Below are 16,692 nucleotides of genomic sequence, written 5' to 3' on the forward strand. Positions count from 1 at the left end.
AATTTATAACCACCAACCTGTGGTGCCACTACCAAGGCCAGTTGACCCGGATTATCAACCCGGGGAGGGTGATCCTCCCTGCTCCAGACAATAGGCTGTTCCGACCACCTCAAGTAACGAGGGACTGCCGGCTCAACAGAATTCACAGCCCTCTTATGAACTTTCTGATCACGTTTACACAAACTTGTGGTGAACACGTGATACTACCCACTGTTTAGCTGTTTTGGATGACTCTGATAACCCGACTGCTGCTGCTGCTGACCTCCTTGACCAGACTGTTGTTGATTATAACCACCCTGGCTTCCCTGAAAGCCGGATCCTGAACCGCCGCCCGGGCCATGAAAGCCGCCAGCTCCTGAGCCGCCGCCTGGGCCTTGATTGCCATCAAACGTACTAGAATTCTTGAAAGCCTTCATGATTGCGCAATCCTTCCATAAGTGAGTCGCTGGTCGTTCCCGGGTGCCGTGTTTCGGGCAGGGCTCATTGAGTAATTGCTCAAGAGACGGGCCTGACCCGCCAAACCGGGGTGGCTTTCCTTTGCGCTTCTGATTGTTACCCTGTGCATTGGCCACAAATTCCGGGTTACCGTCCGCCTTACGCTTATTACCTCCTTGACTCGCCGGGTTATGCTGCTGACCCTTTCCATTGCCGTTCTTCTTTCCCTTCCCTGTCTTTTCCTCATCAGACGCGGGATCCTTGGTACTATCAGAATCGGCATACTTGACTAAAGCCGCCATTAGCGTCCCCATATCATTGCAATCACGCTTAAGGCGCCCCAGTTTCTGTCTCAGAGGCTCAAAACGGCAATTCTTCTCCAGCATGAGAACTGCTGAGCCGGCATCCATCTTGTCAGACGAATGTATTATATCTTTGACCCGGCGTACCCAATGAGTCGTAGATTCACCTTCCTCCTGCTTACAATTTGTCAGGTCCACAATCGACATAGACTGCTTGCAAGTGTCCTTGAAGTTCTGGATGAAACGGGCCTTTAGCTCCGCCCATGAACCAATGGAATTGGGTGGCAAACCCTTTAACCAAGAACGGGCCGTTCCGTCCAACATCATGGTGAAGTATTTAGCCATCGCTTCATCGCTAACCTCCAGCAGCTCCATGGCCATCTCGTAACTTTCAATCCACGCCCCAGGCTGTAAATCGGCCGTATAATTCGGCACCTTTCGAGGTCCCTTGAAATCCTTGGGCAGACGTACATTACGTAGAGCCGGTATCAGACAAGGAACTCCTCCGGTTCTAGTAGCAACACCCGCCTCAACAGAAGTCGTCGGGTAAGCCGGTGAGTCCTGTTGGGCTGCTAGCTGAGCCGCTAGCTGAGCTGCCCGCTCGTCCTCCTGACGTATCCGATCCTGAACCGGGTTATACCCGCCGGGCTGGTTCCGGCGCTGAGCGCTACTTGACAAGGCCTCTGACTCCATGTGTCTACTGTAACTCGGGCTCCGGTTTTGACGAGGCGGAGCTAACCAGGGCGGAGGAGTTGAGTGAATCCTGTCCCGGCTGTAGGAGTAGGTCTCTTGCTGAGCCAGGGCTGTTTGGACAAGTTCCCTGATCTTCCGGGTTTCCACCGCTGTCGGATCATCACCATCTACTGGGAGAGCCGCCAAACGTGCGGATGCTGCGATTAAGTTCTCCATGGGGTTGGAGAAGTGACCCTGTGGTATTGGCACGTAATGGGGCGGTGCCATATTGCCGTGAAGAGGCGCCGTCACCGGAGGCTGGACCGGGCCTCCCGCTCCGGATGTCATAAGCTGATTTGCACCTGGCGGGTTACTTGGGCCGGCCCCGGGTGTAGCGAAGAGATTCCGAGGATCATAAATCTGAGGTAAACGGGACTGAGTTTTCTGATGTCTCCTCCTCATTACCTCATTAGATGCGTTTAAGCTCAACGTGAGCTGCAAGGCCTCTGCCTGAAGTTGCTGCGCCCGCACGTCCAAAGCCGCCCGCTCTGTTGCTAATCTAGCATCTTCAGCTGCTAAGGTTTCCTTGGCCCGGGCAATCTCGTCGCGAACCTGTGCCACCTCTGCCTCATGCTCAGATTGGTTCGCAGGGATGACTGTAACAGTTAACAAAGCCGTAAGCTTATCCATGAGATCCATCAGCACCTGAGCCGGTGAGCGCACAGGGCCTCCTGCCCCGGCTGCTCCTAACCCGGACGTTATCGCCGCTGAGGCCGTAGAATTTTGGCCGGGTTGAGTACCAGCCATGAAGACTCCTGCCCAGTTTGGCGACTCTGAAGGGTCCAGAATAGTGCTGCCATCGGAACAGCCCCCAAGCACACCATCTTGAACTTGATACAGCGAATCTGTTGAGCCGGCGGACGAATCACCGTCAGAGAGGACGGCCGGCTCACCATCACCTTCAGATCCTTCAGGAAGTTCACCTCCGTGGATGCAACCCACAAAGGCACGCTTCACGACGGGTTGAGCTCGGGCGGGTTTCGCACGCTGAGCCGTCTCGACGGGGTCGGTGCAGCTGTCCGGCTCAGGGCCCGGCTCACCAATCCGGCCGATGAAGACGTGAATTCTGCCAAAGGGGACCCGGTATCCATACTCAATTGAGCCGGCGTCGGGGCCCCAGCCTTCGTCGGTGATGTAGATCTTGCCGCGATGACTCTTGGTCATCCGGCCAACTGTGTATCCCTTGAGCCCTTCGAAGCTGCCCTTCAAGAACTCAAATCCACCGTATGCTGGCCCCACGGTGGGCGCCAACTGTCGTGGAATTGTCACGGCAGATGTCCTCTTGCAAGGACTTAATCGTGGAGCCATCGCAGCTAGGAAGCTTGAAGGGTTAATCGGGACAAAGGACACGCGAGGTTTATACTAGTTCAGCCCCTTACGGTGAAGGAAGGCCTACGTCTAGTTGGGTTGGAATTGCTTGAGGTTTCGATGACCAGGGAGCGAGATACGCTATGCCCGGTTCTCGATTTGTTGTTTCTTACCCTAAGCCGCCAGCTGGTCGTCCCCTTATATACACGGGTCGACGCCCTACGGCTTACAGAGTCCCAGCCGGCTCATAAACAGTGTCCGGCTCGGTGACTAGTTACTTCTACCTTACAATACAAGTCACGCCCTCATGGCGGTTTATCACCATGGGCCATAAATCGCATGTGGGCCTTTAGACCCTTTACTGAACCGCCATCTTCACGTCTTGGTCTTGAGCTTCAGATGGGCTTCTCTTTGCGTAACCCGGCTCCTCCTGGGCGGCCTACATAAATAGTTATATCCCCAACAACATGGGTTAGCCGAAAACATTAATGACAATATTAATTTCCAAATTCAGTCTCAATTTTGATGGAAACCTGGGTGCGCTCTCATCCAATCTCAGCCCATCTAAATCATAGAGCTTTTTCTTAGGCGCCCTATGCACCTAGACGGAGGGAGTAACATAATCATATATTCATATACAAAACAAATATTGAAGTTACACCTGTACAAATGTATCAATATCTTAAACACAATGCATTCTATGATGAAATGGGGAAAGAGGAGTATGGAAAAATGTGCATAAGATTAAAAAAAGATATCAACACCTTCCTTACATTGAACATAAAAATGGTGTCCTCTATTTTGCGAGGTACTAGTTGCTTTAAAATAAATAAGCAACTTGCTCTTCAAGATTTCTACATTTTAATTTTATTTTACGGACTGTATCAACTTATCCTATATATATGACTTGATTGGTGATTTCACTAACATATTTCTTCCAGTGTTCAAACATGTCACCTCAGCATGCAAACGTGCATGAAAAAACGCTTTCAACATGCAACCATGCATGAGAAGAGTCTTATCATTTAATTATGCTACTTCTATTCAATATTTTTATATAACTATGCATTAATAATCAATTATGATAAATATATATATTTTCAGTTTTGTTTTTCGCATTATCAATCCAACTATTCATGCTCGATACGAGCAAATGTCATTACCATATTGTAGCCGATACACGCAGGATCGTGTGGAGGTAATCATCTGGTTAATTTGAATAGGTCTCGACGCTTATTTCTCGACGTACTCATCATTCATCAACTCAATCTAATTAACCAATGGTTGACATTTGCTTAATCATTTAGGTATACATACAGCTCACCTTGGGAGAGGCTTAAACTAATTGAGGGATCGATCAGCCATGATAGTGACTCGTGAGTCAACATGCAATGCTTGCAGTATCGATTAGATAATACTTTGTAAATATAATTGAGTAGATAAGAGTGTAGCACTGCCGTAACATTACCAAGTGCTAATATTTTAAAGACAAATGGATAGTATTTTATTCAGTCAAATAGGAAGGTAACCCCCGAAAATCCGTTGGTGATCCCCGGAGCACGCGCTCCTGTATGCGAAAAATATATTTTAAAGTGTGAAAAACTTTCAAACAAAAATTTGGCGCATATATCTTAATATTATATATGTACACGTCAAGTTTCGGAGAAAACCGATATTTTTGTGACTTGTGTAAAGAAAACAAAAGGATGTCTTGTAAAAAGCATTTTTTTAAAATTGGATTTTGCCTTTTTCACACGCGACACATAAGTTGTCCGTTTTTCGCGAAACAACTTTGTGAGCATGTACAATATCAAGATATACGTGTCAAGTTTTTATCTAGAATTTTTTGACATTTTAAAATATGTTTAAAACACATTTTAAAAACCAGGAATGCGCACTCTCATGTGCCAAAACGCCACTCTTACTAAACCCCAGTATACTACTGCGTACTCGATGGGAGAATAATTCAAAAAATAATAGACTGAAAGAGCACGTTAAAAAAAGATAAGCATTATGTGGACAAGTAGCCTCCCAAGCCCCAGTAAAGCCAAATTAACAAGTTGTCCAGCCTCAAGACATCTTATCTGCTGTCTTCAGAAGTCTTTTTTTTCTGCAAGGGATGATGGGTTGCCTACTGCTGTTTTCCCGGTGACACAACCTTTATTGTAGGTTCGGACGGTCTTATTTGGAGAAGTTTTCTGCAGAGTGGCCTTGTGTTAGACTATGACTTAAGACCAAAACTAGATGTATAGTACTTATTTGCGAACGAAGGAAGTACATCCATATGTAACAAGACTTATATTTATGGACGGAGAGAGAGTAGAGTGCATGAACGTGGACGGTTCAAATGTGAGCCGAGGAGACTGCAGACTGGACAGCGTGCAAACCGGACGGCTGGCATGCCGCTGGTCGCAAGTGGGGCGGCGCCTTCATTTTTAATTCCGTCACAGTGAACCTGACTGACAATCATATCACATAAGTACTACTTAATTACCTCTATGATTGTTTGATGATATACTAATGTTGTATACATACATATTATTTTATTCAGTCCAATAGGAAGATAGCCCCCAGTATTCTCCTACGTACTCAATGGGAGAACAATTCAGAAAATAACAGACGGAAAGAGCAAAGATGAGCACTATGTGGACAAGTAGCCTCCCAAGCCCGGCCCAGTCAAGCCAAACTAACAAATTGTCGGGCCTCAAGACATCTTACCTGTTGCCTTCAGAAGTCTTTCTTCTTCTTTTTCCAAGGGATGATGGGTCACCTACTGCAGTTTTTACGGTCTTATTTGAAGAAGTTTTGTGCAGAGTCGCCTTGAGTTAGACTATAACTCAAGATCAAAACTAGATGTATACATATTCGTGAACGAAACAGAGGAAATACATCCATGTATAGCCCATATTAAAATCTAAAAAAAATTATATTTATGAACAGAGAGAGTAGGGTGCATGAACGTGGACGGTTCAAGTGTGAGCCGAGGAGACTGCAGACTGACAGGGTGCAGACCGGACGGCTGGCATTGTCGCAAGTGGGGCGGCGCGTTCATTTTTATTTTCGTCATAGTGAATGTGACTGACAATCATATCACAGAAGTACTTAATTACCTCTATGATTGTTTTCGTCTAGTCACCCTGCCTTCATTTGGATGGTGTATGAATGACTGAACTAAAATCAAACTTGATGCATTTTTTAACCCAATCAAAGCAAGTCCAATTGAGATGAAATTTGACAGAGAGGGTGTAGGCATGGTGCACGATTTATAGAGAAATATGGGACATTTATTGAGGTGGGAAAGAATGCATCTTGCAAAATGAAAGGAAGAAGAAGGGGGGAGGAGGTGATGATTCAAGATCATACATGGAGCAAGCAACAAACATGATGCAGGGCAATGCACATGATGAACTTGGAAACAACATGGACGACACAATGCTATAATATGATGCATCAAGCAAAAGATGGCATAAAGCAAAATGATAAAGATGGCATGGAATGCAATAAGTAAAACAACAAAGCAAAACAAATGAAGCCAACAATGATGGGACCCACATGGAATTAGATCAAGACCAAGTTGGATATATGTTACAACATGGGAAGGATTACATATGGGGTGTTACATTCACCGGTAGCTTACCGAAAAAGGCTTTCGCCCCGCTTTATATATAAAGCATCAACCACACATTACAGCCATCACCACAACAAAGAAGGAAAAGAAGAGGACAGTGGTTGGATTCACCGGTAGCTTTAGTTTTTTGTTATCTTGTGAACCAACCTGTGGTTGGATGGTTAGAGGACAGTGGTATTCCCAGCCGACCAGGATTCAAGTCCTGGTGTTCGCATTATTTTCTGAATTTATTTCAGGATTTCTGGCGATGCACTTTTAGTGGGAGGAGACGTTGCATGATATGCCGGCTCAGTCTATCGAAGATGTTCATAGGAGTAGGGTGTGCGTGTGTGCCTTCACAGGAATGAATGTATATGCGTATGTATGAGCGCTTGCGTCTGTACTGTGTTAAAAAAAAGGTTTTCGTTTTCGTTATCTTTGTCTTTTTCGTTTCCTTTGTTTGGTTTTGCCCTTTCGGCATGCCGTTGTTTTGCTGCTTAATCAACAGAATACAGCGGCCTTTTCGTCAAACAAATGGATAAGTATCCCAACTGGATTTGTTCGGAAAAAATAAAACGGTACGTATACCGCATTAACTTAACTAATTTCAAATCTTTTTCCAAGCGGAGTATCCAAATGCAATGCACGCCGCCGGCCGGGCATCAGTTGACTTGACCTCGACCATGTGGCTCCATCGTCCCGTCTATAATCCCTCGATCGATCTTCTTGCCGTAGCAGCTAGAACCTAGCTAGGAGAGCATGGCACTCCCTAAGCTCCTCCTGCTTCTCTTCGTCGGCGGTGCACTGTCACTCACCTTCTTCTCCGGTTCAGGTAATCACAACCACGCACTGAAGCAGCAGCTGTGTTAATTAGCTAACCTTTCGGCCGTACATTGCATTGCAGCAGAGGCCGGCGAGGTGGGCGTGTGCTACGGGATGATGGGCGACAACCTGCCGCAGCCGCCGGCGGTGGTGCAGCTGCTGAAGCAGCACGGCATCACGATGGTGAGGCTGTACGACGCCGACGCCGGAGGGCTGCGCGCGCTGGCCAACACCGGCATCAAGGTGGGGGTGTCCCTGCCCAACGACAACATACCGGACGCGGCGAGCAGCATGTCGTACGCGGTGCGGTGGGTGCAGAGCAACGTGCAGGCGTACCCGGGCACGTGGATCGACAGCGTGGCCGTCGGGAACGAGGTGTTCCACCAGGCGCCATGGCTGACCCACCAGCTCCTCCCGGCCATGAAGAACATCCAGGCGGCGCTGGCCGGGGCCGGCCTGGGCGACGCGGTGAAGGTGGTGACGCCGATCGCGCTGGACGCGCTCAAGGTGCCGTCGTTCCCGCCGTCCGTGGGCGAGTTCCGGGACGACATCGCGTGGTCGGTGATGCGGCCCATGGTGGATTTCCTGGAGCAGACCGGCTCCTACCTCACCTTCAACATCTACCCCTACTTCGCCTACAAGTACGATTCTCACGTCGACCCCGACTTCGCCTTCTTCCGCCCCAACAACGGCCAGCACGACCCGGGCACCGGCCTCACCTACTTCAACCTGTTCGACGCCATGGTCGACGCCGTGTTCCATGCCGTGGAGAAGCTGGGCAACTCCGGCGAGCATACTCATGGTAATGGCAGGACGCGTCGACGTGTTGCCTCGTTGATGAGGGTTCCAGAGTCGGGTGCCCCGGGCGGCAAAGGCAAAACGGGGGTGGCCTCGAACTCGAAGCTGGACGGCTCGGCTTCGACGGAGAACGCCCAGGCGTACAACTCCAACCTCATCCGCAAGGTCCTGAGCGGCGCCGGCACGCCGTACAACCCCGACGCGGACATCTCCGTCTACATCTTCTCCCTCTTCAACGAGAACCTCAAGCCGGGCGACGACGACGAGCGCAACTTCGGCCTCTTCTACCCCAACGGCACGCAGGTGTACGACGTGAACTTCACCCGCCCCGGCCCCGGCCCCGGCCCCGGGGGGCCAAGCTGGTGCGTGGCGAACGCGGCGGTCGGGGACCGGAGGCTCCAGGACGCGCTGGACTACGCGTGCGGGAACGGGGCGGACTGCAGCGGCATCCAGGCCGGCGGGTGGTGCTTCGAGCCCAACACCAGGGTCGCGCACGCCTCATACGCGTTCAACGACTACTACCAGCGCAACGGCCGGTCCGTCCAGTCGTGTGACTTCGGCGGCTGCGGCTCCGTCGTCTACCAGCAGCCAAGTGAGTTCACTTCACCCTCCGCAAGCTAGCTAGCTAGCTATTCTTCCGTCGTCAACATGTTATCCCTTTTTGTTTGATTTGATTTGATGGTGCTTAATTATTCAACTGTTGGCAGGCTTCGGCAACTGCGTGCTGCCACAATGGCGTAATGGACTCAAGAGGTTGGGAGGAGGACCAAACACGGGGCCGCCCTACGTGCACCTCGCTCAGGGATAGCCATAGCAGCTTGTGCCTGCTTTAAAGAAGCTCTAGCATTGCGATGCACTCCGTGTAGTAGTACTACTTGGGAATCCCGTACTACTTCCGTCCTGGTTTATCCCTGTAATATTTTGTGACAAATAACAAAGGGTGTGTCTAGTGCACATCTAGATATGCTTTAGTTATTACACATCTAAGTAAGTGAATCAAGCATAAAGAGAAAAAGGAAAAAGAGAAAGAAAATATTCATACGAATCTTAATGTAAAATCAATGAAGACTTAGATGTGCAATACTTATGGCACATCTAGATGTGTTTTAGCAAAACTGAATAACAAAATGTTAGTGCATATCATAAGAAAACAGCATCATTGAAAACTATGTTCAAATACGAACCCAACGATATAGTAATTTTTTTGGCATGCATTAACATTCATCAGTTAAACCTATGATTAAATTTTGGCACGAAACACGAGGAGGACTAATAAATCAAAGGTATAACAAATAAGTAATACGCTGGAGCGAAATGCATTATCGGTCACTGAGTTCATCTCGCACATGGAGTGAAATGCATTATCGGTCACTGAGTTTATCTCGCACATTCACTTTGAACACTGTATGTTATGATCGTTGAAGCCGGACGCAGATTCAACGTGGATTACTGTGTGTTTGGAACCAATACCACACTGATACAATGGAGGAACAATGAACCACATTTGTTTAGGTCCAACACTTTTATCATGTCACATGGGCTGAGGTCGAGTGGAGTCAATGGCCATCAAACTGGGACCGGGGTCCGTGGACACTGTCCATGTGCAAGCCCAGTTGGAAGATGAGATGTACACGCATGACCCGTGAACCAACATATTGATGATAAATCTTTCTCAAAAAAAAAACATATTGATGATAAATGTCCCACCGCCCACTTAACGTGCCAGTGTTTGTATGCGAAAACTCAATTATCTCAACATTGTGTATATATAGCCTCCCTCCCTCCTCCGTGAATCCTTAATTCTCCTCCTTCCATTCATTCTTCTTTAGTTTTTTTCTCTATCAATAACCCGGTCGAAGAGTAATGACCAATCATACATCTGTAACACATTGTATGGCCCAAAATGGGCCATGTTCTTCTACCTTTTTCACGTAGTTAATGGCTATTCACAAGTACCACTTTAATCCAAAGAGGAGTTTGAACCAATGTTCCATTTTTCTGTCTTAGTGAGTCCCATTGACACTAAAAGTATCTTGATTCTTTCCCATTAAACTAAGGCTTTTTATGCGAATAATACATATTTGAAATCTCTTAAGTCTAGTTACATATCGAGTAACTTGTACTCCCTCTGTAAACTAATATAACCTCCTTTAGATCTCTCCTTTAGTTCACAGAGGGAGTACTTTTTATAGCTACGGCTATCTATGATATACTTGCATATAAGCATAGTGTATGTTGTGTCTAATTGTTTTTTGAAATAACAGAATTCCTACATTCATTAAGAAGAAAAGTGTTGCTCGGTTAATTAGGAAACACCGAAACCAGATTGCCTAGTTAATTATGAAAAAACGGTCGGAAAACCATCACAACCGCCGAGCGGCACACATAAGATACCCCACACACACCACATCAAAGATAAACTCGTCGAGACAATACACCAGCGTCATCGCCATCACTCCTCCCATAGATGGGCCATCTCTAGACCGTGAGCAAACGACTCCGATTTTGCCTTAGGTGATCGTCCACTCAACCCACACCGAATAGGTCGTGTGGAGCTGTGTGAAAATTTGCGCCAAAACTCAGCCACCTACGAGTAGATAGCGCAATTCCGACTCTGATGGGGAGCTACAAAGGAGAAGTAGGCACGATTGGCACCGCAAAAGATCACTGAACAGACCACCCACTTCCTGTCATCGTACCCCACAAGGACCCGCCACCGTAGCTTTGAATTCACGGCAACAAACTAGCCAAGGCAATCTTGCGTACATGTCAAAGAAGAGCCGACTACCTCAACCACTGCCACGTCGTCGAATTTCTCCCTCCATCATCAGTGGCTACCTCAACATGGTTAGTGTCTATAAACTTTAATCTAAGTGCATCTGTTGCTAATACTCTAAAAAATGTTATCCAGTATTGGTGTCAAAGATATATCAAGTAAAATAGAGCATTGCATTAGGCATGAGTACATGATGTTGATAATATATTGTCTTTATCCCGTGTTCATCACCGGGACAACTACTGAACTATCTTTTTTATTGTTAGTGGCAGCAATATAATACAATACAATACAAGCATTTTCCACTTCTATCACAACGGTGGATTATTTGTAAGGTTGAAATCATCTGACATACACAACTCCCTCTTAGAGATTGTTCACCTCAACATGGTCCATGTAAGACTAATAGATCGGAGAACATATATGTCTATAAATTATGCAGCAAAGACTTCATATGAATCCCTTAACAAACATGTATAGATCTGATAATAAAGTGACAATTCATCACACTGCACCGAACACACCTAAAAAATTACATCGTATGGTTTACAACCATGTAGGGAAACTTATGCGATCATTGTATTAAAGAACAAGAGATATATTGCCATCTACCTACTTTTACGGACCCATAGTCCAAAGAGTACCACTTACACATAGACATGGTGGGAGAAAGGTTGATGTAGATGATCTTCAAGATGAATTCCACCTATGGTAGTCAAGGAAATATGCCCTAGAGGCAATAATAAAGTTATTATTTATTTTCTTATATGATGATAAATGTTTCTTATTCATGCTAGAATTGTATTAACCGGAAACTTAGTACATGTGTGAATACATAGACAAACAGAGTGTCACTAGTATGCCTCTACTTGACTAGCTCGTTGATCAAAGATGGTTATGTTTCCTAACCATAGACATGAGTTGTCATTTGATTAACGGGATCACATCATTACGAGAATGATGTGATTGACTTGACCCATTCCATTAGCTTAGCACTTGATCGTTTAGTTTGTTGCTATTGCTTTCTTCATAACTTATACATGTTCCTATGACTATGAGATTATGCAACTCCCGATTATCGGAGGAACACTTTGTGTGCTACCAAACGTCACAACGTAACTGGGTGATTATAAAGGTGCTCTACAGGTGTCTCCGATGGTACTTGTTGAGTTGGCATAGATCGAGATTAGGATTTGTCACTCCGATTGTCGGAGAGGTATCTCTGGGCCCTCTTGGTAATGCACATCACCATAAGCCTTGCAAGCATTGTAACTAATGACTTAGTGAAGGAAATATGCCCTAGAGGCAATAATAAAGTTATTATTTATTTCCTTATATCATGATAAATGTTTATTATTCATGCTAGAATTGTATTATCCGGAAACATAATACTTGTGTGAATACATAGACCAACTAAACGTCACTAGTGTGCCTCTACTTGACTAGCTCATTAATCAAAGATGGTTATGTTTCCTAACCATGGACATGTGTTGTCATTTGATTAACGGGATCACATCATTAGGAGAATGATGTGATTTACATGACCCATTCCATTAGCTTAGCACCCGATCGTTTAGTATGTTGCTATTGCTTTCTTCATGACTTATACATGTTCCTATGACTATGAGATTATGCAACTCTCGTTTGCCAGAGGAACACTTTGTGTGCTACCAAACGTCACAACGTAACTGAGTGATTATAAAGGAGCTCTACAGGTGTCTCCAAAGGTTCATGTTGGGTTGGCGTATTTTGAGATTAGGATTTGTCACTCCGATTGTCGGAGAGGTATCTCTGGGCCCTCTCGGTAATGCACATCACATAAGCCTTGCAAGCATTGCAACTAATGAGTTAGTTACGAGATGATGTATTACAGAACGAGTAAAGAGACTTGCCGGTAACGAGATTGAACTAGGTATTAAGATAACGACGATCGAATCTCGGGCAAGTGACATACCGATGACAAAGGGAATAAAGTATGTTGTTATGCGGTCTGACCGATAAAAGATCTTCGTAGAATATGTGGGAGCCAATATGAGCATCCAGGTTCCGCTATTGGTTATTGACCGGAGACATGTCTCGGTCATGTCTACATTGTTCTCGAACCCGTAGGGTCCGCACGCTTAACGTTACGGTGACAGTTTCATTATGAGTTTATATATTTTGATGTACCGAAGTTTGTTCGGAGTCCCGGATGTGATCACGGACATGACGAGGAGTCTTGAAATGGTCGATACATAAAGATTGATATATTGGACGGCTATATTCGGACACCGGAAGTGTTCCGGGTGATTTCGGAGAAAACCGGAGTGCCGAAGGGTTACCGGACCCCCCCCCCCCGAGAGAAGTAATGGGCTTTATGGGCCCTAGTGGAGAGAGAGAGGGGAGGCCAGGGTGGGCCGCGCCCCCCCTTCCCCTCTGGTCCTAATTGGGCTAGGAGAGGGGGGGCGGCGCCCCCCTTTCCTTCTCCCTCTCCCCCTTCCTTTCCCCCTCCTAGTAGGAGTAGGAAAGAGGGGAGTCCTACTCCTACTAGGAGGAGGACTCCTCCTCCTTGGCGCGCCCTAGGTCCGGCCGGCCTCCCCCCTTGCTCCTTTATATACGGGGGCAGGGGCACCTCTAGACACACAAGTTGATCCACGTGATCGTTTTCTTAGCCGTGTGCGGTGCCCCCTCCCACCATACTCCTTGATAATTTTGTAGCGGTGCTTAGGCGAAGCCCTGCGACAGTAGAACATCAAGATCTTCACCACGCCGTCGTGCTGACGGAACTCTTCCCCGACACTTTGCTGGATCGGAGTCCGGGAATCGTCATCGAGCTGAACGTGTGCTAAAACTCGGAGGTGCCGTAGTTTCGGTGCTTGATCGGTCGGGCCGTGAAGACGTACGACTACATCAACCGCGTTGTCATAACGCTTCAGCTGTCGGTCTACAAGGGTACGTAGACTACACTCTCCCCTCTCGTTGCTATGCATCACCATGATCTTGCGTGTGCGTAGGAATTTTTTTGAAATTACTACGTTCCCCAACAGTGGTACCAGAGCCTAGGTTTTATGTGTTGATGTTGTGCACGAGTAGAACACAAGTGAGTTATGGGCGATATAAGTCATACTGCTTACCAGCATGTCATACTTTGGTTCGGCGGTATTGTTGGATGAAGCGGCCCGGACCGACATTACGCGTACGCTTACGCGAGACTGGTTCTACCGACGTACTTTGCACACAGGTGGCTGGCGGGTGTCAGTTTCTCCAACTTTAGTTGAACCGAGTGTGGCTACGCCCGGTCCTTGCGAAGGTTAAAACAGCTCCAACTTGACAAACTATCATTGTGGTTTTGATGCGTAAGTAAGATTGGTTCTTGCTTAAGCCCGTAGCAGCCACGTAAAACTTGCAACAACAAAGTAGAGTACGTCTAACTTGTTTTTGCAGGGCATGTTGTGATGTGATATGGTCAAGACATGATGCTAAATTTTATTGTATGAGATGATCATGTTTTGTAACTGAGTTATCGGCAACTGGCAGGAGCCATATGGTTGTCGCTTTATTGTATGCAATGCAATCGCCCTGTAATGCTTTACTTTATCACTGAGCGGTAGCGATAGTCGTAGAAGCATAAGATTGGCGAGGCGACAACGATGCTACGATGGAGATCAAGGTGTCGCGCCAGTGACGATGGTGATCATGACAATGCTTCGAAGATGGAGATCACAAGCACAAGATGATGATGGCCATATCATATCACTTATAATGATTGCATGTGATGTTTATATTTTATGCATCTTATCTTGCTTTGATTTATGGTAGCATTTTAAGATGATCTCTCACTAATTATCAAGAAGTATTCTCCCTGAGTATGCACCGTTGTGAAAGTTCTTCGTGCTGAGACACCACATGATGATCGGGTGTGATAGGCTCTACGTTCAAATACAACGGGTGCAAAACAGTTGCACACGCGGAATACTCAGGTTATACTTGATGAGCCAAGCATATACAGATATGGCCTCGGAACACGGAGATCGAAAGGTCGAGCGTGAATCATATAGTAGATATGATCAACATAGTGTTGTTCACCAATGAAACTACTCCATATCACGTGATGATCGGACATGGTTTAGTTGATTTGGATCACGTGATCACTTAGAGGATTAGAGGGATGTCTATCTAAGTGGGAGTTCTTTAGTAATATGATTAATTGAATTTAAATTTATCATGAACTTAGTACCTGATAGTAACTTGCTTGTTTATGTTTGATTGTAGATAGATGGCCCGTGTTGTTGTTCCGTTGAATTTTAATGCGTTCCTTGAGAAAGCAAAGTTGAAAGATGATGGTAGCAATTACATAGACTGGTTCCGTAACTTGAGGATTATCCTCATTGCCGCGCAGAAGAATTACGTCCTGGAAGCACCGCTAGGTGCCAGGCCTACTGCTGGAGCAACACCAGATGTTATGAACATCTGGCAGAGCAAAGCTGATGACTAATCGATAGTTCAGTGTGCCATGCTTTACGGCTTAGAATCGGGACTTCAACGATGTTTTGAACGTCATGGAGCATATGAGATGTTCCAGGAGTTGAAGTTAATATTTTAAGCAAATGCCCGGATTGAAAGATATGAAGTCTCCAATAAGTTCTATAGATGCAAGATGGAGGAGAGCAGTTCTGTCAGTGAGCATATACTCAAGATGTGTGGGTATAATAATCACTTGATTCAATTGGGAGTTAATCTTCCAGATGATTGCGTCATTGACAGAATTCTCCAATCACTTCCACCTAGCTACAAGAGCTTCGTGATGAACTATAATATGCAAGGGATGAATAAGACAATTCCCGAGCTCTTCGCAATGCTGAAAGCCGCGGAGGTAGAAATCAAGAAGGAGCATCAAGTGTTGATGGTCAACAAGACCACTAGTTTCAAGAAAAAGGGCAAAGGGAAGAAGAAGGGGAACTTCAAAAAGAACAGCAAGCAAGTTGCTGCTCAGGAGAAGAAACCCAAATCTGGACCTAAGCCTGAAACTGAGTGCTTCTACTGCAAGCAGACTGGTCACTGGAAGCGGAACTGCCCCAAGTATTTGGCGGATAAGAAGGATGGCAAGGTGAACAAAGGTATATATGATATACATGTTATTGATGTGTACCTTACTAATACTCGCAGTAGCACCTGGGTATTTGATACTGGTTCTGTTGCTAATATTTGCAACTCGAAACAGGGACTATGGATTAAGCGAAGATTGGCTAAGGACGAGGTGACGATGCGCGTGGGAAATGGTTCCAAAATTGATGTGATCGCGGTCGGCACGCTACCTCTACATCTACCTTCGGGATTAGTATTAGACCTAAATAATTGTTCTTTGGTGCCAGTGTTGAGCATGAACATTATATCTGGATCTTGTTTGATGCGAGATGGTTATTCATTTAAATCAGAGAATAATGGTTGTTCTATTTATATGAGTAATATCTTTTATGGTCATGCACCCTTGAAGAGTGGTCTATTCTTATTAAATCTTGATAATAGTGACACACATATTCATAATGTTGAAGCTAAAAGATGCAGAGTTGATAATGATAGTGCAACTTATTTGTGGCACTGCCGTTTAGGTCATATCAGTGTAAAAGCGCATGAAGAAACTCCATACTGATGGACTTTTGGAACCACTTGATTATGAATCACTTGGTACTTGCGAACCGTGCCTTATGGGCAAGCTGACCAAAACACCGTTCTCTGGTACTATGGAGAGAGCAACAGATTTGTTGGAAATCATACATACAGAACGACTGCTTGCCTTTCATGATCGCCCTGTTACATGAATCATCTTAGAAGAATTAGAAAAACTGGAGCCAATATATTATGAACATTCCATTCAAAAAAAGGAGTGAAGGAGTAAAGGACAATTCTTTATAGAATGATAAACACATTTCAGC

The 16,692-nt window shown here is 45.9% G+C and overlaps 1 protein-coding gene across 3 annotated transcripts; it reads left to right on the forward strand.

The window, feature by feature from the left end:
* Window positions 1-7,015: 7,015 nt before the first annotated feature.
* Window positions 7,016-8,979, forward strand: LOC123104652 (glucan endo-1,3-beta-glucosidase GV). Of its 3 annotated transcripts, none has more exons than XM_044526527.1 (3): window positions 7,016-7,216; window positions 7,292-8,596; window positions 8,712-8,979. In XM_044526527.1, the coding sequence occupies exons 1-3, from the start codon at window positions 7,144-7,146 to the stop codon at window positions 8,810-8,812; spliced, it is 1,479 nt and encodes a 492-aa protein (XP_044382462.1). In that variant the 5' UTR covers window positions 7,016-7,143; the 3' UTR covers window positions 8,813-8,979. The 3 variants fall into 3 exon arrangements, with proteins under 3 accessions (XP_044382462.1, XP_044382461.1, XP_044382463.1); XM_044526526.1 differs by having other exon boundaries at window positions 7,018-7,216; window positions 7,289-8,596; XM_044526528.1 differs by having other exon boundaries at window positions 7,050-7,210.
* Window positions 8,980-16,692: the final 7,713 nt, after the last annotated feature.

Source organism: Triticum aestivum, chromosome 5A, assembly GCF_018294505.1.
Source record: "Triticum aestivum cultivar Chinese Spring chromosome 5A, IWGSC CS RefSeq v2.1, whole genome shotgun sequence".
Classification (NCBI taxonomy): domain Eukaryota; kingdom Viridiplantae; phylum Streptophyta; class Magnoliopsida; order Poales; family Poaceae; genus Triticum; species Triticum aestivum.